This window comes from Heptranchias perlo, chromosome 38, assembly GCF_035084215.1.
Source record: "Heptranchias perlo isolate sHepPer1 chromosome 38, sHepPer1.hap1, whole genome shotgun sequence".
NCBI classification, from domain to species: domain Eukaryota; kingdom Metazoa; phylum Chordata; class Chondrichthyes; order Hexanchiformes; family Hexanchidae; genus Heptranchias; species Heptranchias perlo.
Window position 1 is genome coordinate 10522634 of NC_090362.1, and position 26454 is coordinate 10549087.

The 26454-nt window shown below is 49.6% G+C and overlaps 1 protein-coding gene across 1 annotated transcript; it reads right to left on the reverse strand.

The window, feature by feature from the left end:
- LOC137304731 (threonine--tRNA ligase 1, cytoplasmic-like) lies at nucleotides 1–26454 on the reverse strand. Its single transcript, XM_067973406.1, has 19 exons — nucleotides 26173–26454; nucleotides 24064–24156; nucleotides 21287–21477; nucleotides 20167–20290; nucleotides 16786–16907; nucleotides 16322–16439; nucleotides 15565–15629; nucleotides 14558–14636; nucleotides 14274–14420; nucleotides 12827–12925; nucleotides 11696–11862; nucleotides 11000–11162; nucleotides 7995–8132; nucleotides 7396–7473; nucleotides 7203–7303; nucleotides 6514–6618; nucleotides 1750–1822; nucleotides 1537–1651; nucleotides 1–550 (listed from the first exon to the last, which is right to left on the reverse strand). The coding sequence occupies exons 1-19, from the start codon at nucleotides 26434–26436 to the stop codon at nucleotides 402–404; spliced, it is 2391 nt and encodes a 796-aa protein (XP_067829507.1). The 5' UTR covers nucleotides 26437–26454; the 3' UTR covers nucleotides 1–401.

The window sequence follows — 26454 nt, forward strand, 5'->3', positions numbered from 1 at the left end:
TAAGGTGACCAAGGAGCTGCACTGAATCAGCAATAATTTATTCAATAAAAACTGATATTCTGATTTCTGTTTTTTTAATGTAGCCTTATCTCCTCCATGAACTGGCACATGCAGTGAGCTGCAGCAGCCTTGGCTGTAATCCTGATCTATGCTTTTCATTTGTTCGATATTTAATTTCTAGCTATTTATAAGACAGTTTTGGTTAACAACAAAGACAAATCCCAGAATCAGCAGATCAGTCAATTTTCACATCTCGGTTACAGAATGCTTTCCAGCCCAAAACAACAAGCTTCAATTAATGAGACGCTTATTTTTAATCTTTCCTAATGTTCTCTGGGTTCTTCTATGCCGTTCGAAGTATCTCACAGTTTCTTCATCCATCCAACAACCACGATGGGAAATTAAAACTCTTCCTCGGCCCTCAGTGTACGCAGTTGCTGCAGCCTCTTCATTCTCTCTATTGTTGCTGCCACAGAGAGCTCGCCGTGCACCTTGTTATCTCTTGTACGGACATTCACCGAATGACTCACTTTCTCCCTCTCTCCGACCACTGCAGGCAAAAGAGATTTGATAAAAATGGACTCTACTTCTAGTTTATCTCAATAATAGCAGAACAAGACCTTCAGCAATGGACCTTTAAACAAACCACGACACAGTGCAGGTAATGCAAGTGTTTGAGGGGCATTAGTTCACCAATTTTTGTAGTAGATGAAGGGACTTTAACACCTCAACTATTCAAGTTGATTGCTGTTTCCATGTGTACACTAGCACCAATAGGTTTAGGTCAAAATGTCAGAGGCCCCCACTGAGGTTTGTCCAATTTTAATCTCTGTCACAATTCCTTCTGGTCGATCTCTGTTGCTGAGGAGATGACAGATGGACCATTAGTGCACCTCCCTGCTAAGGACACCTTCTGTTCCTCCGCCCCCAGCACCTCCCAGCCGAAGACACCCTCTGTCCCTCTGCCCCCAGCTCCTCCCTGCACAGCTGAGATCTGTAACTTACATAAGTAGAGAAAACCAAAAATGCATCGTTCCATTACATGCTGGTGACGTCTGAGTGCCACCAAGGTACACTAGGCACGCTAGGGGTACATTGGGCACGCTAGGGGTACACTGAATACTGCAATGTTTGGAAGCTGGAAGTATGCAGAGTGCTGGTTGAATAGTGAAGTAGTAGGGGTACCCCCACCATGAAAACACAGCATTACTGTACATTTTCCACAATAAATGTAAAACTAGATTAAAAAGAACATTCAGGGGTCACAGCTTTACATGGGAGACCCTTGTTGGGGTCCCAGAATCGATGCTGTGTCACTTGAGATTCCTGTAGGAATCGTTTCCCAGTCTTGGCTGGGTAACCCGGGCAGGATCTATCCACATCCCACAAGTGCAGCACCGACTGAACTGACCCAGTAGCTGCCCCAATTGTTAGAGATGTCTATGAATTGGGCCCAACAGACTAAGGACAGTGGGGGCAGCTGGATGAAATGAGATTTCCCAGTACTGAGTGGGGGAGACATCCTGTTCGATTTACCTAGGATGAAATTGTACTGAGCCAGTTGAGCATTCCGGATCTTCTTATTCAGCAAACAGCCGGAATCCAGGTCCACATCAGCCATGAAACCAGCTTCAACCAACTCTTTGCAAACCTAAAAGAAACAAGCTTAAGGACCGGTTCATATAAAGATAATCCCACCCCTTCAGTGCCACATAAAGCCCCATACAGGAATCTACCAGCTCTGCTCACCCTCCGACCATACTCCTCACAGCCTGGTCCAACAGGGACTACCATAACCTGGCGGGGGGACAGCCAGAACGGCCTAGATTAAAACAAGCAGAAACAATCACACAACATTGCACAATAACACTAACAATAATTAACTACTTCACATTTTATAAGGGAAACAACAGGAACACGTTCCTTACAGCTTCGATCATGGCTTCTGGATATTACTCCGCTACTCTGCACTGTTTCATTTTTCTTTTGGTAATTTTTTTCAGCTCAAAAGTGTTCCTTTTCCCAGCTTTATGCTGGGAAAAGGAACACTTGCCATTTCAGACACCCAGGCCATGACATTAACTTGGAGCCAGGAGCCCAGCTCGTCCCTAGATATTTGCGTGGGGAACCTGGAAGCCCAATAAGTGCATTGAAATCTGTGATCGCAACTCAATTGAAGGTGAGCATGTGTGTTTCCGGGTGCCCCACATGCCAGGCAGCCGGATTGACGGCTGGCTGCCCGTCGGAAGAGAAAGGAGCCGCGAATCAGAGGGGGGCGGGAGGGAGAGAGATACTGTGGGCCCTGGAACAAATCGGAGGTGGGGGGGATAGAGAGTTGGGGGGGGGGGGGGGGGGGGGGGGGGAACATGGTCGACATCTGGGGGAGTCCAGCATCAGTTGGGGGTGGGGGGGGTGGTCAGCCAATCGCAGGGTTCCTGTCAGCCAGGTGAGCTTGTTGGGCCTGGATGAAGCACTCCTGCTCCTCTGGGCGCACAAGCAGTGCAATAAAGGCCCTCACCTCATGGATCTAGCCCTTCCCACCTGCTTTCACCTGACATGAATCAGAAGCGATGGGAAACAGAACAGATAAGGTTAAATTCATTTTACTTTTGTAATACACAATAAATCAAGTACTTCACCTATTTCAATCAGGTACTTTGTCCCTTTAGGTATTGGCTCGCAGCTTTAAGTGGGGGTGGGACTTCTGGGTCTGTTCCGTGCGCATCCGAGCACGCCTGGATCAAACCTAGAAGTGGGCGAGTTGGAGTCAGGATGCAGTCCCGCTCCAGAAAGCTGCTATTTTAACCCCCAATCCACCCATTCTCTGGGGTTAAAATTACCCCCCCCGCCCCCGTCAGCACTGAACACCAGCTTCAATATTTCAAACATAGACAAACATTTGATGCAAGTAGGGACACTAACAGCAGCAGGGGGGAGAGCACAGTGTCTTGGGGGGCTATTTGGACGACAGTCACCCTGGGTTCAGAGGGACGATTACAAAGGCCAATGTCAACTTTCCCAGTAATGGTCTGTGTGGCGGGAAGTCCAACAACTCCAACAGAACTGAGAGGTTATACCCATCAGAAAAGATTGAACAGGCTGGAGCTCTTTTCTCTAGAAAAAAGACTGAGGGGTGACCTAATGAAGGTTTTTAAAATTATAAAAGGGGTTTGATAGGGTAGACATAGAAGATGTTTCCACTTGCAGGGGAGACCTTAACTAGAGGTCATAAATATAAGATAGTCTCTAATAAATCCAATAGGGAATTTGGGAGAAACCTCTTTACCCAGAGAGTGGTTAGAATGTGGAACGTGCTACCACAAGAAGTAGTTGAGGCGACTAACACAAGTACATTTAAGGGGAAGCTAGACAAATATGAGGGAGAAAGGAATAGAAGGATATGCTGATAGGGTTAAATGAAGTAGGAGGGAGGAGGCTCATATGGAGCATAAACAACAGCATAGACCAGTTGGGCCAAATGGCCTGTTTCTGTGCCGTACATTCAATGTAACAAACTGGGTGAGGGATAAATCATCATGAAAAGCACTGGTCTAATCTTGACTGCTCCATCTGTTGCCAATTTAAGCTCCTGTAATGTTTGCATTGACATCAATAATCTCCTAATTAATGTTTACTCACCAGCTGCGTTCTTTCCCCCAACAGCATTCTGTTACACTCAGAATATCTGATTATTTGAACACATCACCCACTCCTGCAGGTAACACGGAGCTGGACAAGAAGTGAAACACCCCCAAGTATTAACTGGGCCTCAGACACCAGCCTCTCACCTCCAGCATCTGGGTTCACCGCCAGCTCAGACTGATGGGATCTAAGTCTCCCTGGCTGCAAGAGCTGTTTGTGAAATAAGTGTAAATCCAGTACCTGGAGGATATAGGCACAAAGCTGAAAATTGCTTCTGATTCAACATGAACCGGCAATCTCACTCAGAGAATAATCAAAGGGCTGGTGTAGGGAATGGAAAGATGTCACACTGGGCACAGAAAAGCCACCACAAAAAATCTACACACTACAGCCTCCAGAACAAGGGACCAATGATCACAGGGAACACAGCATCAGGCAGATACTTCGCTGCTGTAGAGAGGAGCACCCAGCAAACTCCATCCTACCTGGGAAAAGGATAGATTTAATTCAACAGTTGCCACAGCAGCTCCTGTGCATACAAACATATTCGAATTTACAGCTCTGGTTTTTGAACAGGGAACATCAGAGGGTATCTGGACTCAATCATAGAATCATACAGCACAGGAGGAGGCCATTCGGCCCATCATGCCTGTGCCAGCTCTCTGAAAGAGCTATCCAATTAGTCCCAGTCCCCTGCTCTTTCCCCATAGACCTGAAAATGTTTCCTTCTCAAGTATTTATCCAATTCGCTTTTGAAAGTTATTATTGAATCTGCTTCCACCGCCCTTTCAGGCAGTGCATTCCAGATCAGCATAACTCACTGCGTAGAACAAATTCTCCTCATCTCCCCCTCTGGTTCTTTTGCTGATTATCTTAAATCTGTCTCCTCTAGTTACTGACCCTCCTGCCACTGGAAACAGTTTCTCTTTATTTACTTTATTAAAAATCCCTCACGTTCTCAGGGTATTCGGATCAGTTGGAACTGGTTGGTGCTTGTTGGCGCGTGACACTGTTTGACGGTTAAGATCTGGAGGTTCGAATCAGTCCCCTCCCCGCCTCCCTTCCCCCCACACCAGTTAACATCGCCTTTTAAAGTAATGGGGGCTCATTCTACGAAGCTCGATGGCCCATCGCAGGTTCACTCTCTTTCCACTTCCTCTTTCGTCATCATCTCGCATTCCTCTTTGTCCATCTCGATGTCTCCCCTCGGATTTTTAACTTTTTCACTCTTTTCCTACCACCCCCCCCCACCCCAGTCTTTTCACTGTTTCCATTATCTCCATTTCTTTCTCGCTCACTTGTTTCTCACTTTTGCCATGTTCGTTTCCTTCTCTCTCTCTGCTTCTCTCCCTCGCTTTCTGCCTCTATCCCTCCACTCCTCTGTCTCTCCCCCGGCTCTGTGCCCCCGCCCCGTGCAGACTGGTAAAACTCACTTGTGAATTCCGCCCCCCCCCCACAAACTAGCGCTCAGTTCCCTTCCTTCCAAACGAATTGGCAGAAAAACAGTTCAAGTGAAATGAACGCAACTTTTTCTCATTTAAAAAAAAACACACACACCCTCAAAATAAAAACTTGCAGAAAGGGAGCAAAACACAATTTAAAAATAAATAAATTCTTACAGAGCATGAAATTAAGAGATTCTGTGTATCTTGCAAAAATAGAAAGGATTAAAAACTCAGATGCATTTTAAAGCTTGCTTTCTGCAGGAAGGTGTGGGGAGGAGAGGGGGAAAAGAATAGAAAGCATCAGTTTTGATGCACAGACACTCGTGATATGCCCAACAATTTGAAGCTTGCACATTTTGCAATAATTGATGCTCAGACCTCTGGATCTCAACCACTATGACACCAAATGCATTTGATTGTCACACTCACCTCTTCATTTCCCTCTCTCTCCTCACTCACTTCCCTCCTGTACTTATTGATTTACCGACTCGTTGCTTCTGTTCCTGTTGTCCCTGTGAGTGTGAGTGTGTCAGTATTTACAGGGGGTCACTGGGAGTATGTCAGTGTTAACAGGAAGTCCCTAGGAGTGTGTCAGTGTTTACAGAGGATCCCTGGGAATGTGTCAGTGTTTATAGGGAGTCTCTGGAAGCATATCAGTGTTTACATGGAGTTCCTGGGAATTTGTCAGGCCACAGGTCAGGTCAGGGTGGGAGCCTAATGGTTCTAGTGCACCAGCAATCTGTAAACATGAGTCAAATTTCCCCTATGGCAAGTCATGAAATTGAATTAATAGATCTAATAATTAGTGGGCTTGCTCTAGGAATTGACCTTGGAAACCTGCCGGATTGCTGCAAAATCTCACGAGTTCACTAATGTCCTTCAATTGTAAACAATTTTACAACACCAAGTTATAGTCCAGCAATTTTATTTTAAATTCACAAGCTTTCGGAGGCTACCTCCTTCCTCAGGTGAACGATGTTTTCCACATCGTTCACCTGAGGAAGGAGGAAGCCTCCGAAAGCTTGTGAATTTAAAATAAAATTGCTGGACTATAACTTGGTGTTGTAAAATTGTTTACAATTGTCAACCCCAGTCCATCACCGGCATCTCCACATCATAATGTCCTTCAGGGAAGGGAACCTCTCACCCCACCCCACCCCACCCCACCCCGGCCTGGCCTACACGTGACTCCAGTCCCACTCCACACGATCGCCTTGCGTGCGTTACCCATATTGCAAGAGTATATAATGAAGGAACAGGCCCTATCACCATCAGGCACAAGCGATGTTCGACAGGATTCATGTCACAGTGTCAGGAGTTTGTAACGTAACGAGCGCCTGATTCCTGAAGACAGATTCCCCTTCAGACCATCAGAGGGTGAAGCAGCAGAAGTTTTTCTCAGTGTTTCTGGGGTTTGAAACGTTACCATTTTCCGGCGTAGTTCTCGGCGAGGATAGCCACCATCCGTTCCAACGATCCGAGCACGGCGCGATGTATGATTACCGGTCGGGTCCCATCCACTCCATCCTTACTGCAGAGAGCAGGAAAGTGAACCGACAACAGCGTCACAAAAAGAATCGCCTTTTCCTTCCGTTTATTCTCCCACCTCCCCAAGACCACCGGCTCTTACTGGGATACTGGTCCTGAAGAGCTGCCACTCTCCAGGAGCTCAACCAGTGACCATTCTTCACGTGTGAACCACTAGCTATTCAACCGTGTAGTGCCGCACCAAACCTGATCCCATCCTGACCCACACACGGTGTTTCCTGTAGGCGTCGCTGGACACTGATTAGAAGCAAGAACCCTGACTGATTTTTCTCCCTCCCCAACCCAGACTCTTAAGGCCAATTACGACAACCCAACTGCTGCCGAAGTCGTCATCAGCTCACTCAGGCAGACAGGTGACCTGGGTCCACGTCAGTCTGCATAGCTCAATCCCGTACCGGTGCATTTAAACAGTGAGCCATCTCCGCCACCTCCCCACATGCTCCCCCCGCCCCCAATCCCAATCATGCACAGTGGGGTAGGGAGGAAAGAGTAGATCAAAAGTAAGTCTGGGAAACAAGAGCAGGATTCTGGGGTGTCACAATAGCAACATCTCCAAACTGCACTCACCTAACATATGTCAGATTAAACCTAATCGGGAGCTGGAAGTCGAGCTGGATGGTGGCACACTGATGGTATCTGCCTATAGCGTCCTTGATCTCAATGTCGATCTGCAGTGAATTAGGCATTAGAAATTTCTCTGGGAGTTTCGAGCACACACTGATCTCTCACAGCTCACACATGACCTGCTCCCCGCACTAACCTTCGGTCCATAGAACGCACCATCTCCTGCATTCAGTCTCCACCGTTCGCCAAACATATTCAAACTGCACTCCAGCTGCTAAACCACAGGAAATAAACATATTAAAAACTCAACTCCATCTGCAGCTTGGTTTAGTTTTATATTTGTTTAAAACTTAGTTAATAGTTTTTGTGCTCATTGAAATGTATGTCAGTGCTGGGAAACGTAACGCTTTCCCATTTCAGGTACCGAGTGTCAGCATCAAACACTCCCAGGGCAGGTACAGCATGGGTTAGATACAGAGTAAAGCTCCCTCTACACTGTTCCATCAAACACTCCCATGGCAGGTACAGCACAGGTTGGATGTAGTATAGTTTACATTTAAAATTATGTAAACAGCCTCTCTCCTTCCTTTTGAGTAGGGGTGGTGATATATGGAAATCCGGATTAAGGACGTATCAGATAAACTAACGTTGGTTTAGGAGGCTCTGCCCCAGTAAAGGTTCAATCCAGCTGATAGGGCCAGAGGTGAGTGGAACCTCGGACAGTCGATGCTTAAACCAGCTCACCATCAGTATCGATCGCTGTCCTTCTACTAGCGCAGCCAAGTGAACACTTGCCTTTTCCGCCTGATTCCACATGTTCACATCCCCCAGAAAGTTCTCCGGCCGTGTGGAGAGGTTGAGCTGGAAACTGAAGCCAAATAGTCCGTACACTGTGCGGAGAAAGTCCAGGCAGCCCCTGATCTCCTCCTCAATCTGAAAGAATAGAAGCAAATCTTCACCAATACATGCGGGAAAGTACAGCCACCAACTCCAGACCAGCAAAAGGGCAAACCATCCCTTAACCTCATGGCCTGGCAGATCCCTCACTCTACCATTACCATCAAGCCAGGGGATCAACCCTGGTTCAATGAGAAGTGTAGAAGAGCATGACAGGAGCTGCAATAGGCATACCTAAAAATGAGCTGCCAACCTGGTGCAGCGACAACACAGGACTACATGCATGCTAAACAGCGGAAGCAGCATGCTATAGACAGAGCTAAGCGATCCCACAACCAACAGATCAGATCAAAGCTCTGCAGTCCTGCCACATCCAGTCGTGAATGGTGGTGGACGACGATTAAACAACTAACGGGAGGAGGAGGCTCCGTGAACATCCCCAATGATGGCAGAGCCCAGCACGTAAGTGCGTAAGACAAGGCTGAAGCATTTGCAACCATCTTCAGCCAGAAGTGCCAAGTGGATGATCCATCTTGGCCTCCTCCCAAGATCCCCACCATCACAGAAGCCAGTCTTCAGCCAATTCGATTCATTCCACGTGATATCAAGACACGGCTGAGTGCACTGGATACAGCAAAGGCTATGGGCCCCAACATCCCAGCTGTAGCGCTGAAGACTTGTGCTCCAGAACTAGCTACGCTTCTCGCCAAACTGTTCCAGTACAGCTACAACACTGGCATCCACCAGACAAAGTGGAAAATTGCCCAGGTATGTCCTGTTCACAAAAAGCAGGACAAATCCAATCCGGCCAATTACCGCCCCATCAGTCTACTCTCAATCACCAGCAAAGTGATGGAAGGTGTTATCGACAGTGCTATCAAGCAGCACTTACTCACCCATAACCTGCTCACCGATGCTCAGTTTGATTTCGGCCAGGACCACTCGACTCCAGACCTCATTACAGCCTTGGTCCTAACATGGACAAAAGAGCTGAATTCTGAGGTGAGATGAGAGTAACTGCCCTTGACATCAAGGCAGCATTTGACCGAGTGTGACATCAAGGAACCCTAGTAAAACTGAAGTAAATGGGGATCAGGGGGAAAACTCTCCAGTGGCTGGAGTCATACCTGGTACAAAGGAAGATGGTAGTGGTTGTTGGAGGCCAATCATCTCAGCCCCTGGACATTGCTGCAGGAGTTCCTCAAGGCAGTGTCCTAGGCCCAACCATCTTCAGCTGCTTCATCAATGACCTTCCCTCCATCATAAGGTCAGAAATCAGGATGCTCGCTGATGATTGCACAGCGTTCAGTTCCATTCGCAACCCCTCAAATAACGAAGCAGTCCGTGCCCGCAATGCAGCAAGACCTGGACAACATCCAGGCTTGGGCTGATAAGTGGCAAGTAACATTCGCTCCAGACAAGTGCCAGGCCATGACCATCTCCAACAAGAGAGAGTCTAACCATCTCCCCTTAACATTCAACGGCATTACCATCACCAAATCCCCCACCATCAACATCCTGGGGGTCACCATCGACCAGAAACTTAACTAGACCAGCCACAAATACTGTGACTACAACAGCAGGTCAGAGGCTGGGTATTCTGCGGCGAGTGACTCACCTCCTGACTCCCCAAAGCCTTTCCACCATCTACAAGGCACAAGTCAGGAGTGTGATGGAATACTCTCCACTTGCCTGGATGAGTGCAGCTCCAACAATACTCAAGAAGCTCGACACCATCGAGGACAAAACAGCCCGCATGATTGGCACCCCATCCACCACCTTAAACATTCAGTCCCTCCACCACCGGTGCACTGTGGCTGCAGTGTGTACCATTTACAAGATGCACTACAGCAACTCGCCAAGGCTGCTTCAAAAGCACCTCCCAAACCCGTGACCTCTACCACCTAGAAAGACAAGGGCAGCAGGCACATGGGAACACCTCCACATTTCCCTCCAAGTCACACACCTTCCTGACTTGGAAATATATCACTGCTCCTTCATTGTTGCTAGGTCAAAATCCTGGAACTCCCTACCTAACAGCACTGTGGGAGTACCTTCACCACACAGACTGCAGCGGTTCAAGAAGGCGGCTCACCACCACCTTCTCAAGGGCAATTAGGTATGGGCAATAAATGCTGGCCTCACCAGCAGCGCCAACATCCCATAAATGAAAATAAGTGAGCACCTCAGAACAGTACCCCAGTGAGAGTCAGCACCTTCAGGGACTGTACCCCAGTGAGAGTCAGCACCTTCAGGGACTGTACCCCAGCGAGAGTCAGCACCTTCAGGGACTGTACCCCAGTGAGAGTCAGCACCTTCAGGGACTGTACCCCAGTGAGAGTCAGCACCTTCAGGGACTGTACCCCAGTGAGAGTCAGCACCTTCAGGGACTGTACCCCAGTGAGAGTCAGCACCTTCAGGGACTGTACCCCAGCGAGAGTCAGCACCTTCAGGGACTGTACCCCAGTGAGAGTCAGCACCTTCAGGGACTGTACCCCAGTGAGAGTCAGCACCTTCAGGGACTGTACCCCAGTGACAGTCAGCACCTTCAGGGACTGTACCCCAGTGAGAGTCAGCACCTTCAGGGACTGTACCCCAGTGAGAGTCAGCACCTTCAGGGACTGTACCCCAGTGAGAGTCAGCACCTTCAGGGACTGTACCCCAGTGAGAGTCAGCACCTTCAGGGACTGTACCCCAGTGAGAGTCAGCACCTTCAGGGACTGTACCCCAGTGAGAGTCAGCACCTTCAGGAACTGTACCCCAGCGAGAGTCAGCACCTTCAGGGGAATAAATTAAGACAAAACAATGGGAATTAAAATTCAATTTCTGTCCCCGTGTTATAAGAAGCTGCCTGTGCTACAGAATAAATTGGTGTGTAGGATCAAAGTGCAGAGTTTGCTCACCTGCTCCATCGTACAGAAGATGTGGGCATCATCCTGCTGGAACCGGCGCACTCTGGTTAATCCAGTTAACGCCCCTGAAAGCTCATTGCGATGAAGAACTCCAAAGTCAGCTAACCGGAGAGGGAGCTCCCGCCAGGATCGAGGGCGATGGTCAAACATCAAACTGATAGGAACAGAGCGTTAGAGCAGAACATTCTAGCACAGTTAGTCCAGTACACCGTGACCCCCTTCAGAAGTCACCGCACAGCCAAAGCCCATTGCTTCCTGTCCAACACTAATCAATCTCAGTCCACAGATTGCATTCAGCTTATCAGTTCTGTATCGGGTTCACTCCTGTGCCTGGGGTATTGCTGAACCCCGGGGGGTTCGTGGCTACGTGATTGACTAGCCCCAAAGTTCAATTCCCACTGCTGTGAAATTGATTTAATTAAACCTGGTAATTTGTTGACTGACACTAGAAAATTGATCCAAGTTGCTGGATTGTGGCAAAAAAACAACGCCTATCAGGAGAGGGAGCTGTGAGCTCTGCCCAGCCTCACCGACTCTCAGGGAACAAGAATGGGCAATAAATACTGGTTCACCCGCAACCCAAGAAAGATGCTGACTAGAAACAGATCTGTCAAACTGTAAAAATATCTGCAGAGAAGTTTAAAAATATTAAATATTCTAACAATAACCTTTGCGTTTAACACGTACCAGTGACCCGGGCAGTTCATGGGCTTTAATGCAAACGTCTCCTTCTCTACTTCGAAGCTGAACATGTTCTGGCTGTAATGCTGCCAGTGACCAGATGCCTCCCACAGACGGCTGCTGTAGATATTTGGAGAGACCACTTCAGTGAATCCATGCCGTCGATACTCCTCCTGCAACAGGCACGGACCGACAGTGAAGAACAAACACTCATTTATATTGCGCCTTCCATGACCTGTGTCCCCCAAAGCGCTCTACAGTCAATGCAGTACTTTCAAATTGCAGTCCCTGTTGTAATGTAGGAAATGCTGCAGCCAACCTGCACACAGCAAGATCCCACAAACAGCAACGTGTTAATGGCCAGATAATCTGTTCTAGTGATGTTGGTTGAGGGATAAAAAAACAGGGAGATCTCCCCTTTTCTTGGAATAGCACTGTGGGATCTTTTACATCTCCCGAGAGGGCAGACAGAGCCTTGGTTTAGCGCCTTATCCGAAAGACGGCACCTTCGACAGTGCAGCACTCCCTCAGTACCGCACTGAAGTGTCGGCCTAGATTTCGTGCTCAAGTCTCTGTAGTGGGACATAAGCCCACAACCATCTGACTCAGGCCAGAGTGCGCTACCACTGTGCCAAGCTGACAGGTACCAGCTGCCACCAACACCATGTGAGCACTTATTTTTTAAAAAAAGGTTGTTCTCCATTTCCTCCCTGCTCCTGAAAGACCCACGCTGGTCGCCCTCACCCCAATAACTCGAGCAAATCGCTACTCATGTGAGTCCAGCCAGTGAGAATCAGCAGGCTATTCCACTGTGTGAAGCATCACAGCAGAACCCAATCCTGTTCTCAACCAAGCAAGGGTCAGTGGGTAGCATTCAGAAACAGCAACAATTGCTGGTTGTTCTCCTTCCTAAGCCCATGGGCATTGAGGCCTTTTCTAGCACCCCCTGCAGATACCCTGACTGAACAGTGCACTGAGCACAAACTACAGGTGGAACCTGGAACTATCTTGGTCCACAACAGGTGGTGCAGTGAACCACTGAGGGACCGAAAAGAATACATACTTAACAAGGTGCCCCTTTCATCTGTCCGTTCATTGCCCCCAGTGGCCCCCACAGTGCGTGAATGAGCCACCTACCCGAATAAACGCAGTCAGCGTGTTGTAAATAGAGGCACCTTTTGGCAGAAAGAAACAGCTCCCGGGGCTGAGCTCATGGAAGAAAAACAACTGCTGCTCCTGTAAAGCAGATGGAAGCGAAGTGAGGCGTGAGCAGTAATAGACATCAGGCACAAACACAAACCACCCAGTGACCAGAGACCTCAGTCAATGTCAGGGTAACAGGAGCAAACACAGATACCCACTAAATCTCAGTGCGAGGAGCTGACAGTCACGGTTTATTTCCAGGTATTTCTGGCCCAGTCTACTGGGGTCTGAACTCCTCTCTCTGACTCTCCCCAAGTTCTAAATCCCCTATTGCACCCACGCTCTCTTCGTTGACTCCTCGCACGATTTCCTACTCTAACTCATTTTTTCCCTCAACTCCCTCAATGTCCCCTTCCCCAACAATCTGCAGGCTTTTAATGCCCAGGTTTGTGTGCTGTGCTACTTTGCACTTGTCACATTGCCAGTGTTTATCTTGCGATGCGTTCAGTGTTTGGAGCTGCTGCATCTTTATTCCTGAACATATCAGAGGGAGAACACATAAAACCACAGCAAGTAGAGAAAGGGTTAACTTAAAAGGTGGGAATTCCTCAAAGGACAGTGCCATTATTCACGTTTGGAGGGGGAGTTCAGATTAAAAGATCCTACTCTTAAATGAGTTTTAAGCAGAACCTTTTTAGCAATATTGCAGAGATAACAGTTAACAGAAGGAAGGATGCAAATTAGTTTAATCTTTTTTTTAAAATGTTATAATTTTTGGTTCTCAACATACAAAATTGCCCCCTGACCCGATAGAACAATCTGCTTACTCGGTTGCCAACCCTCCAGGATTGCCCTGCAGCCTCCAGGAATTAAAGATTAATCTCCTGGACTCTGTTGCGAGCAACCCGGAAGAAAAATCTTAGGGGCATTTACAAAAATGTGTTGGCTTCTTTTTCCCCCCATTTTCTTTGAACACTTTTGTTTATTAGTTATAAAAAAATATTGGAGATGGGAAAAAAAGGCTGTTTGACTGGGTGAGGCAGATGGAGGTATGATGAAACCTCCATGAATATGTCCAACTAGAGTTGGCAACCCCACCTGATTCCCTATTAAACTTAAGGAAAAATAAAATTTCTTTCTAAGTGAGAAAAACTTGTGACTGAGCCAGAGAGACAGACAGAAAGAGACTTACCTGTGGATTAAAAGGAAAGGTATTAAAACAGCCACAAAACACAATGTACAATCTCTGAGTGGAAACCGTTGGTAGAAAGTAGATCTGCCTTCTCCCTTGTGACACTTGCATCATCCAAGCTCTGCTTACTGATTTACCTCCTCTTTTCTGTCATTCTGATGTAGCAGACTACAGGCTTTGGTCCTTGCCCAGGTTTGCACGTTACCTTCAGCCATAAATCTCCAACATAAAACAGAACGTTTCCCGTACCCGTCCAATCTTTCTGTGATCCCGGTTCTTGGCTTCCTCCTGGAATTGCTCCCATTCCTTCAACATCTTAGTGTCAGGAAAGGAGATCCCGTAGATTCTCTGCAGAGTCTCCATGTCGGATTTTCCTTCCCAATAAGTCGAGGAGTTCTGCAAATTTACAGAACACGAGTTTCCCGTTGTATAAAACTCATTGCATTTTTAAAAAACAATTCTGTGCCATTTACATTAAAATGAACATGATGTTATCCCTGGCCTTGGATTGTAGATGGCATGCTCTCTCTTACCTTATAAATCCTGAAGGCTTTAATTCTGCCAGTGTGCCTGACATGGGGTCCCCTGCACAAATCGATCAATGGACCACACCTACGAAAGAGCAGTGTCAGCAGGGTTAGGGTGAGGGTGAGGGTCAGGGCCACTGCCAAGTTGACTGATCGCAGCCTGGAGGTAGTGGTACTACAATTGACCCAGGCCACTGGGATAGGGAGAGAATCCAGCAATCATCCTGCTCTCTCCCCCCCAGTGACTCCGGCAGGAAAGGGCATGTACAGCAATCAGGAGGGGACAGGCTTGGGCTCAGCTATAATGCCTCCCCGTGGTCAGATTGCCTGCTGGCACTTGTTGGCCAAACTGACACGTAATGCACGGCCACCAGTTGCTGCTGGGGAACCTATGCCTGTCATTCACTCACTCCCTTTGCTTTTTAACCCACCCTGTCCCCAATCCGGCAGCAACAGGCACAGTGCCACCACCAAGTGGCGACAATTGGTTATTACATTAAAAGGCAGGTAAATGCAAAAAATGCAAACAATGCAAACGTCCATTAGAACCAGGGATTACTTAGTGAGCAGCAGGTGAATGAAAACAGCTCCCGAGATAGTAACTGGGGACCTGTTTGTGCTAATCCTGCTCCCTCACACCACTGGCCTCAATAACCCCTCTCAGCCACATACTCTGAAGTTATCCGACTCGCTGTTTAAATAGAAACATTCAGAAACCAAGAAAAAATGTCAGAGATCCTTTGATATGTTTTAAGGAATGCCAATGGCTGGGTCCCTCTTTAAAGTTATAAATCTTCAGGAATGGGAGCGATTCCAATTCCCAGTTGCAAACTGGCAGATGGATAAGCATCAGCCTGTACTGAAAGGACCCAATAATTTACAAATCTCATTCCCAAGCCCATCACAAGAAAGGACCAGTTGACAGATCGTTTTGTGATTCAACTGTAAGCTGCGGTGTTTGTGGATTCAGGATAGTGCTGAGTTTCTGCCCCCTCTCCCCATCCCCATCTTACCTGTACACAGTGGTAGTTGGTGTGTCAACCTTCTCGTTTAATATCCGTACCTTAAATTTGTTGTACTGAGAGAGAAAAGAAAGATTCACCAGCAACTAAACCAGCTTTAGGAAAATTCAAAATGCACATAAACCAGAGCCCCACTTAGGGACATGAAACTACTTTACAAACTTAAGTTCCGATAATGGAGCCTATTCAGCCCATTGAGCCCATCCATCCAGAGAAATCTACAAGCCCCTGATCGCAGCCTCCAGCTACCTGTTATTTGACTCCAGGGTTTTTACCTCCAGTCTGCTGCAATTCCCGGTGTTAGTCAAAGTGTGAAGGGCTTCCTCACATCACTCTTGTACTTGGTGTCCCCGTCCTCCAGTTTGGAAGCTGCGCTCATGTTTAACAGTTCTATTCCGTTAGTATCGTATATACAAAGTCCCTTCTCATTCGGCTCCTCTTATGACCCTTCTTCATAACTCAGTCCCCCGGTCACCAAGGATCAGCCTGGCAGCCCCCCTCTGCACCACCTCCAAGACTCAGCTGTTTCCCTCGGTGACCAGAACTGAACAGAGGAGTAGAGGTGCAGCCTGGTCACATGGATAGACTGTAAAGCACACTGGTGGGAATAGAGCCCTAGAGCACTTGTTCCTCACTCCAGGCCCCAGTTACACAGCAGTGCCTTCGAGACCTGGCAACAGATCATCCATCCTTTCACAGAGCAGTCAAGACACAGCACAGGATAGGAAATAAATACTGTGACTATTACCTTAAACATTTCAAGCAAAGTCTGCTTGCTGACCTCCAGTCTCTCAAACGTCTGTCTATCCTTTATGATCGACTTGCAGATATTCTCCAGGTTTGGAAACTCAATGCTGGACACTCCTCTGAGAAACAGAAGACCATGTAAGAGGGCAAGAGATGCAGAGGGGCGGGGACGGTGGGGGGGAAAGAGTAGAGACCCGGATGAGAGACACGGGCAGGGAGAGATGCAGGGGGGACAGTCCGGCGGGTGACAACGATCATCTGGCACCTCAAGCACACAACATCTGTCACATTTACCAGGTCGTATCGGTTTGCTAGTCAACTGTGGGGGCATCACAGCAGAGTCCTACAAATCAGTGTAAAAGGCACAACTTGTTCTTTCAGTTACTCCTGGAGTTACTTAAATACAAATATGAAAACTTAAGCTTGATGCTTGGAAAGAGTTTGTCAGACATTCTGAAACTGTACCTGTCTCCCAGAAACATGTCGTAATAGAATCCAGTCTCTATGGGTGGGCCGTAACACAGGCAGCCCCCGTAATACCGCTCCATGGCTTCTCCAAGAACGTGGGCACTCGAGTGCCAGAACACCTGTGTTACAGACAGTGATCAGCTCACACCAAGTGCATGGATTCCAGCTCAAAATACATCAATTAAATGATATGATTAGAGAGCCCGTGGCTCAGTGACGGGTGTCCCCCACCCCGGCTCTCAGTGACCGGTGCCCCGTGGTGTTAGCACAGGAGCAATCAGTGCCACAAAGCGAGGGATTGACACAGGTTTGAGTCCCACTCCGTTCAGTTCCTGATCTCAGCTGCGTTGAGCGGCAAGCTCAGCATCTCCCAGAAGGTGGGTAAGTCGGTGAAGAGAGTGACGGCTGACCGCTCGCTCACACCCGCTAGCGGCCGGTTATAAGGTTACTACTACGGAAAGTAGACTCTGGTCACCCAGCTAACTGCAGGCATCCAGCCAGAGGGACAGAGATAAGGAGAAAAATGCAGAAATAAAATGGGGTAAACGTCCCCACAGAAATCAAAAGTCACACTTACACCAAGTGGGCTCAAATATCACTCATGAAATAGCAACAAATCATCAAAGAACTGATACTGAATCCATCAACAAAAGGCATCTTTTAAGAAAAAAAACAACTAGCCTCTAAGTGACCTTGATGTGCCTGTAATGTTATTGAGTTTTATTCTAGATATTTTCCCTGGAATTCAGCATCTCCCATTTCGCGATTCCAGTCCGTGATCCTTGGCTCCGTATAACCCACAATGTCTTTACCTGCCCAATATCTAGGTCATTTATAGCAAGCTCAGGGGTTAAACAGAAATCCATGGTTACTATATTTAGGCTACTGATCACATCACATCATACACCCTCATGAGATCTTCCTCAACTTCGACAGCACCTCCCAAACCCGCGACCTCTACCACCTAGAAGGACAAGGGCAGCAGGCACATGGGAACACCACCACCTGCACGTTCCCCTCCAAGTCACACTACATCCCGACTTGGAAATATATCGCCGTTCCTTCATCTGGGTCAAAATCCTGGAACTCCCTTCCTAACAGCACTGTGGGAGAACCTTCACCACACGGACTGCAGCGGTTCAAGAAGGCGGCTCACCACCACCTTCTCAAGGGCAATTAGGGATGGGCAATAAATGCTGGCCTTGCCAGCGACGCTCACATCCCATGAACGAATAATAAAAAAAAACTTCAGAAGGCAATGGAATACACTCTTCCCTGGCCCATGGTTTCAGCTATAAACTGCCAGACAGACGTATTAACCAGTTAATCCATAAGTGAACAAAAGAAATGACACACATAGATTTACAGTAATTTCAGGCTTAACTATCAATCCACAGAAGATAAGTAATAAATTGCTCGATGTGCTGCGCTAAACAATAATGTGAGCCTGGATCACACATGGAAGGTGGAATTGATCTTTGGCAGTAGTGCAAATGGGTGATAATGAATCGGCATCTCGTTTATACCAACTTCAATGGAAAAAAATCAGGCGGAGTGTAAATGAGCTGCTGATTCACTATCACTCAGTTTGCACTACTGCCAAATTTCACTCCCAGGGTCCATAAATATTAATCTTTAAATAGAGGCCCATCCACAGTCTCACTGGGCTATCTATCCTGCCATCAGACAGATTACCCAATTGGAGGGCAGGCTGAAAAATACTTTTCAAAAAGAAAAGGATTTAAATGTTCTCTTTAAAAACTACAAGAGCTGCCAATCAAATATAACAGCAATTTGCATTTATATAGCTCCTTTAATGTAGTAAAATGTCTCAAGGTGCTCCACAGGAGCAATTATCAAACAAAATTTGACACCGAGCCACATAAGGAGATATTAGGCTGGTGACCAAAAGCTTGGTCAAAGAGGTAGGTTTTAAGGAGTGTCTTAAAGGAGGAGAGAGAGGTGAAGAGGTGGAGAGGTTTAGGGAGGGAGTTCCAGAGCTTGGGGCCTAGGCAGTTGAAGGCACAGCCGCCAATGGTGGAGCGATTAAAATCGGAGATGCGCAAGAGGCAAGAATCGGAGATGCGCAGAGATCTCGAAGGGTTGTAGGACTGGAGGAGGTTACCGAGATAGGGAGGGGCAAGGCCATGGAGGGATTTGAAAATCGAGGCGTTGCCAGACCCGGAGCCAGTGTAAATCAGCGAGCACAGGGGTGATGGGTGAACAGGACTTGGTGCGAGTTAGGATACGGTTAGCAGAGTATTGGATGAGCTCAAGATTATGGAAGGTGGGAGGTGGGAGGTGGGAGGCCTGCCAGGATAGCATTGGAATAGTCAAGTCTAGAAGTAAAAAAGGCATGGATGAGGATTTCAGCAGCAAACGAGCTGAGGCGGGGCGGAGATGGGCGATGTTACGGAGATGGAAGTAGGCGGTCTTGGTGATGGAGAGAATATGTGGTTGGAACCTCAGCTCAGGCCCAAACTGGATGCCAAGATTGCGAACGGTCTGGTTCAGCCTCAGACAGTGGCCAGGGAGGGAGGCGGTGGCTAGGGAACGGAGCTTGTGGTGGGGACCGAAGACAATGGCTTCGGTCTTCCCAATATTTAGTTAGAGGAAATTTCTGCTCATCCAATACTGGATGCCAGACAAGCAGTGTGACAAATCAAAGACAATGGAGGGGTCGAGGGAGGTGGTGGTGGGGTAGAGCTGGGTGGCGTCAGTGTACACATGGAACCTGAGGTTGTGTTTTCAGATGATGTCCTTGAGGGGCAGCAAGTAGATGAGAATAGGAGGGGGCCAAGAATAGATCCTTGGGAGAGTCCAGAGGTAATGGTGCAGGAGGGGGACGAGAAGCCCACAATATGTTTGTATTTAAATTGAATAACTTGGCCCTTTCTTCAGACACCTGACTAGTGAACTTCTATTTTCTTGGACTATTGTATTAAAACAAGCTGAACCACTTTCTGTGAGTGAACCTGACTTTTAATCCATATGTACGGTGACAGAAAGATAGAATATAATAGCATGATTTATTTCTAGTCACAGTACCTACTCACAGGAATTAATCCTTAACTGACTTCAGGAAGTGCCTATCCACAGCAATTAGAACTTGTGGCCTTAAGGGGAAAACCCCCTTAAACATAGATCCACCTTCGCAGCAGAATAATGCAAAGTATAACTCCCCCCTGCCCTTATGGTGATCACAACAGGAGAGCAACTAGTAAAGTAAAAGATTATAAAAAACCCTAACTGCATGCATGCTGTAAAATAGCCACACAATAATTATCACCCTTTCAAATAGTGGGTTTCAAAACAATTTCACTGTTATATTCTATCGAAAGATTAACTGAAATAGCCAGACTGTGGCAGGTAACTTACAGCTTGAGCCTCTGGGTCATCAAATTTCAACAGCTCAAGACTCGCATCTCCTTCGAGGGGCCGATCCAGGTCCCATAGCCCACCATCGACCTTGGCTATAACTGAACTCTCCGCTAATCCCCCACTGCAATCAGACCACAAACCAACAGAACACTATTATACCACCGTCCTGTTATAAACCTGATCTATCAAATGCACAGGGGATTCTGATCCTGAACAGTAAATACCATTAATCAGACCCAGCTTCCAGCTCGTAAAAATCTCAATGGGATTTTGCACTGCGTATGGGCCATGAGTCAGCTCACATAGTCCTGTTTCTGCATCCTGCCCATCGCCTGCAAGTGGCCAGTTTCACCATATTGCAACATTGTCCGATACAGACACAGGGAACGAGCTCAGTGAGCTTGTAATCCTGGTTATAAACCCAGTTCTGAAAGACATTAGAACAGTCGTGTAGAACGACTATTTACTACTAGCAGATCAGACAAGGCATTGTTCAGCCAGTTGGAGCCAGTTTTATAACAGGGGTGTCAACCAAGTGTGACAAGGACAATGTTTTGAGAACAAGTGTGACGTTTACAGGCAGTGCATGCTTATCACAAGAGTTTTAATATATCAGTCGCGAATCTTACATCATATTCCTAATAGGAAGTCAGAGTAAATAGTATTGGGCGAGAGAGGTTAGTGAGTAGTTCAGGGAAGATGTAGTGAGCAATCAGATGTGAGACAGTAAAAATTCAGTTGGGGAAGTGAATAAGTGTGTGGGGAAAGGGTAACGAGAGGACATGAGGGGGCAGGTGATGAATCTCAGGGAAAGTGGAGCTGAAGGAGGAAGTGAGAAATCTGGATTGTGGGGTAATGGGTATTGGGGAGTGGAGGAGTTTGTGCAAGTAGAGTGTGGGATACAATTTATTTAATTGCCCCATGCTCTACGTATACGATGCTACACGTTGTGTAGACACAGTGCCCCGTACTCTGGGTATGCAATGCCACGATATTTTACATTAAGTAACAAGTTGCCTGTTGTCTAAGATATTCAGTGTCAGTCATGGTGGGACTTTAGTTAATTACTGAATGACCAAGGGTGGGACTACATACGGGAAAATATTTATGGATTTACCTGATTCGACAGGCGACCTGATAAGGTGTTGTCCTCCACGATTCCCCGGGAATCTCCGTGCCATCTGGGAGTGTGACATTGATAATTCTGCTGTGCTGCGAAGCTCGCTCACTGAGTATGGAATCGTGCTCCCGTTTGAGCCTCTCATAAAGGTGTAAACGCTCCTCAATATAGGCCGGCCACTCTCTCCCCTGAAAGCACAACCACACCACTATTAGGCAGCACCCTCCCACATCCAGTACCATACCAGTATTAGGCAGCACCCTCCCGCACCCAGTACCACACCATTAGGCAGCACCCTCCCGCACCCAGTACCACACCAGTATTAGACAGCACCCTCCCGCACCCAGTACCATACCAGTATTAGGCAGCACCCTCCCACACCCAGTACCACACCAGTATTAGACAGCACCCTCCCACACCCAGTACCACACCAGTATTAGACAGCAGCCTCCAGCACCCAGTACCATACCAGTATGAGACAGCACCCTCCCACACCAGTATTAGACAGCACCCTCCAGCACCACACCAGTATTCGACAGCACCCTCCCGCACCCAGTACCACACCAGTATTAGATAGCACCCTCCAGCACCCAGCACCACACCAGTATTAGACAGCACCCTCCCGCACCCAGTACCACACCAGTATTAGACAGCACCCTCCCACACCCAGTACCATACCAGTATTAGACAGCACCCTCCAGCACCACACCAGTATTAGACAGCACCCTCCCGCACCCAGTACCACACCAGTATTAGACAGCACCCTCCAGCACCCAGCACCACACCAGTATTAGACAGCACCCTCCCGCACCCAGTACCATACCAGTATTAGACAGCACCCTCCCACACCCAGTACCATACCAGTATTAGACAGCACCCTCCAGCACCCATAACCATACCAGTATTAGACAGCACCCTCCCACACCCAGTACCACAGCAGTATTAGACAGCACCCTCCAGCACCCATAACCATACCAGTATTAGACAGCACCCTCCAACACCACACCAGTATTAGACAGCACCCTCCCGCACCCAGTACCACACCAGTATTAAACAGCACCCTCCCATACCCAGTACCACACCAGTATTAGACAGCACCCTCCCACACCCAGTACCACAGGGGCTGGGTATCGTTTCCATGGGAGGGATGAGTCAGTCATTTCCCCCCAAATATACCCCCTTCCTCGCCTGAAGGCTCCTTGTTAGTGTGTTAGCAGTTGCTCTCCAGTACTTTGACTAAACATCCATTCTGTGAATCTGAACAGTGCCTGCAAACTATTCGACTATGGATGCATCACAGTCATGCTCAATCCTCTCTTCGTCCCACGACATTCCCACACACGCATTCGCCGCAGCAGTTGCTGGTATATCATCGGGAGCAAGAATCCTGATTCCCCCACCTCCCTGACGCAAAGGCAGGGAGGTCAATTACCAGGACCCCTACTATTGCCTTGGGTGAGATCAGTGAACCCAACATAGCTTGAGGATCAAACGTGGGAACAGGCCCATTGTTCAAACCAACAACCTGGGAGCAGCAACCCTGAGGGCCACAAAGAACCATTCACTGATCGCTGTGTTGACATGGTTGAATAGTTCATCTTACGTCAGCCATGTGGCACCGAACAGAAACAGACTCAAAAGCATCAAGTGCCAAAGTGGGCCACAGCTGAGCACCAATCACAGCTAGACAGGACCTGGGGGGGGGTGGGGGGGGGGGGGGGAGGTGGGGGAGGAGAACACGGTCAATCACTGGCAGCCGTCAGTTGAGAGCAACATTCAGTAAAAGCACAAACGATCGCGAGAAAATACTGAACAACATCCGGGTAAAATCCACTCACTCTACGCATTAAATCCTCCTCCAGACCCCGGGTACAGACAGCTCTCACAGATCCTTCCCCACTCATTAAATCTCCTTGGACAGATCCCGAGTGCAATCTGCGCTCTTACAGACACTTCCCCGCCTACTTAATCCTGAGAAAAGAGTTTGTAAAGTTCCTGCTCACCTCTCAAAGGTAAATCAGAATGCAGACGTAATCTCAGGTCCTACAGTGAGCACCCACCCAGTTCCCTTCAGCACGCACTCCCACACTCTCAGCAAGCATCCCACACAGCATTAGACCCACAGTCACAACCTTCAGTCCTGTCCCTGACCAGACATTCACCAGCTGTTTATCGCTCCTTGCTGACACCGCAATAACTGCTTTACCTGACAGGAGAGTGTCTGTTCCACATATCCGTTATTCTGTGGGGACACTGCTAATCCTGCTTGAGGCTGGTTAGATCTGTGCTCCTGTTCTCCAGTTCTGCGCTGGCTTGGTCTGTGCTCACTGTCCAAGTTGTGGTTTAATTCTCTTGAGTTAGTGGGAAACACAAATGATCTGGGGCCCATTATGTTCAGGGAACCAGAGGCCCCAGTGCCTGGGACAGTCAGCTTGCTGTGAAAATTACAAATTACTGGCTGAAGCAGTTCCTGGGCCGGTCCCACACCCCACCTTATCCACCATCACAGTATCTGTGGCAGTGTTTGCTTCCTACTTTTCACTCAAAGCCTACATCATTCTCATCACACGTCAGAGAGGATCCAATGAATGATGGCCTGAGGGGACTGTCTGGGTCTGTGTAACTCCAGCACACTATGCTGTCCATTTACCCTCTGAGCCCTTGGGTAGTGTTATAGTGGGGGAGGGGGCAGCTAAATCGGCCCCGATACCATGCAGTGCCCCTGGGTAGCCCCAGGGTGGGAGCTGGTTTATGACGAGGGCAAATTTAAATACCTCTGTTGATCTGCCATCTCCTTGTGGTGGATCGCGCTTCTGTTCTTTCTTGTCCTTGACCTGTTGGGACAGCTGTTGTGTGTCAGCCTCCAGCTGCAGGTAAAACCAGAGCAAAACCTGAAGCAGTTGCAATAACTAGACAGACAATGAATGCTGGGAAACTGGACCACAGTCTGAAGGGTTATAAGGTAAATAGTCAGAGATTGTAATTACTGGTCAGAGGTCACTGGATAGTGATTGGGAGCAGGAAACAAGGTTATTGCCCCTCTAACCCACTGGCACATGAGGCCAATTGTAGCCCATTCTGTTACCTCAGTTGGGATCACCAGCAGACTATTTGTCTTAAAAACCTGACTGACAGGCTAGATAATGAATAAACTGCCCAAAACATAAGGGGCCAGTTTTAAACTAAATGGTGAGAAGAAAGCTGGCACCATCACTAGAGTTCTCTGCAGCACAGCTACTTTTAGAGGCCGTGTCTATTTTAGACCTGTGCTCTCCGCAGCAACAGGTCCTCTGAGCCTGGGAAATACGATCAGGGGTCAGTGAGCTCACATGACACTGAAGGGTATTTACCCAGACATCAGCACTTGTGAGAGCATGACTGAGAATTGCAAACACTTCCCAGTCAGCGGGGCAGTGTCCGGTCCCTGCAAAGTGCGGGGCGGAGGGAAGAGAGGGGGCAGTGTCCGGTTCCTGCAAGGCGGAGGGAGAGAAGGGGGCAGTGTCCGGACCTTGCAAAGGTGGGGGGGGGGGGGGGGGGGGAGAGGAGGAGGCAGTGTCCGGTCCCTGCAAAGGGGGGGGGGGGGGGGGAGGCAGTGTCCGGTCCCTGCAAAGGGGGGGGGGGGGGGGGAGGCAGTGTCCGGTCCCTGCAAAGGGGGGGGGGGGGGGAGGCAGTGTCCGGTCCCTGCAAAGGGGGGGGGGGGGGGGAGGCAGTGTCCGGTCCCTGCAAAGGGGGGGGGGGGGGGGAGGCAGTGTCCGGTCCCTGCAAAGGGGGGGGGGGGGAGGCAGTGTCCGGTCCCTGCAAAGGGGGGGGGGGAGGCAGTGTCCGGTCCCTGCAAAGTGGGGGGGGGGGGGAGGCAGTGTCCGGTCCCTGCAAAGGGGGGGGGGGGAGGCAGTGTCCGGTCCCTGCAAAGGGGGGGGGGAGGCAGTGTCCGGTCCCTGCAAAGGGGGGGGGGGAGGCAGTGTCCGGTCCCTGCAAAGGGGGGGGGGGGGGGAGAGGAGGAGGCAGTGTCCGGTCCCTGCAAGGGGGGGGGGGGGGGGAGGCAGTGTCCGGTCCCTGCAAAGGGGGGGGGGGGAGGCAGTGTCCGGTCCCTGCAAAGTGGGGGGGAGGCAGTGTCCGGTCCCTGCAAAGGGGGGGGGGAGGCAGTGTCCGGTCCCTGCAAAGGGGGGGGGGAGGCAGTGTCCGGTCCCTGCAAAGGGGGGGGGGAGGCAGTGTCCGGTCCCTGCAAAGGGGGGGGGGGGAGGCAGTGTCCGGTCCCTGCAAAGGGGGGGGGGGGAGGCAGTGTCCGGTCCCTGCAAAGGGGGGGGGGAGGCAGTGTCCGGTCCCTGCAAAGGGGGGGGGGAGCCAGTGTCCGGTCCCTGCAAAGGGGGGGGGGGGGAGGCAGTGTCCGGTCCCTGCAAAGGGGGGGGGGGGGGAGGCAGTGTCCGGTCCCTGCAAAGGGGGGGGGGGGGAGGCAGTGTCCGGTCCCTGCAAAGGGGGGGGGGGGGGGGAGGCAGTGTCCGGTCCCTGCAAAGGGGGGGGGGGGAGGCAGTGTCCGGTCCCTGCAAAGGGGGGGGGGGGGGAGGCAGTGTCCGGTCCCTGCAAAGGGGGGGGGGGGGAGGCAGTGTCCGGTCCCTGCAAAGGGGGGGGGGGGAGGCAGTGTCCGGTCCCTGCAAAGGGGGGGGGGGAGGCAGTGTCCGGTCCCTGCAAAGGGGGGGGGGGGGGGGAGGCAGTGTCCGGTCCCTGCAAAGGGGGGGGGAGAGGCAGTGTCCGGTCTCTGCAAGGGTGGGGGTGGAGAGGAGGCAGTGTCCGGTCTCTGCAAGGGGTGGGGTGGGCGCAGTGTCTGGTCACAATGATCACACCTGGATAACAATGACCAGTGGAGTATTCGGACCCCGCGATCCTACCTGGGCCCCGGAGTCGTTGCTGTGTTGCGGTGTTGCCCAGGCGGAGGGCGGCCCCGGCCCTCTCCCCAGCTCCGCCCGCAGGCTCCGCTCCAGGTGCAGCCGCCGGTACTTGAGTTTCTCGTTCTCCTCTCTGAGGCTCCGCAGCTCCGGGCCGCCCACCGGCTCCTCGTCCCCGCACTGCAGCCGCTCTATCGCCTCACTCAGCCAGCGGACCTGTGCCTCATGCCCGGCGAGGCGCTGAGCCACAACCGCGGCCGCCGCCATCCCGCCCGGCTCCCGCTC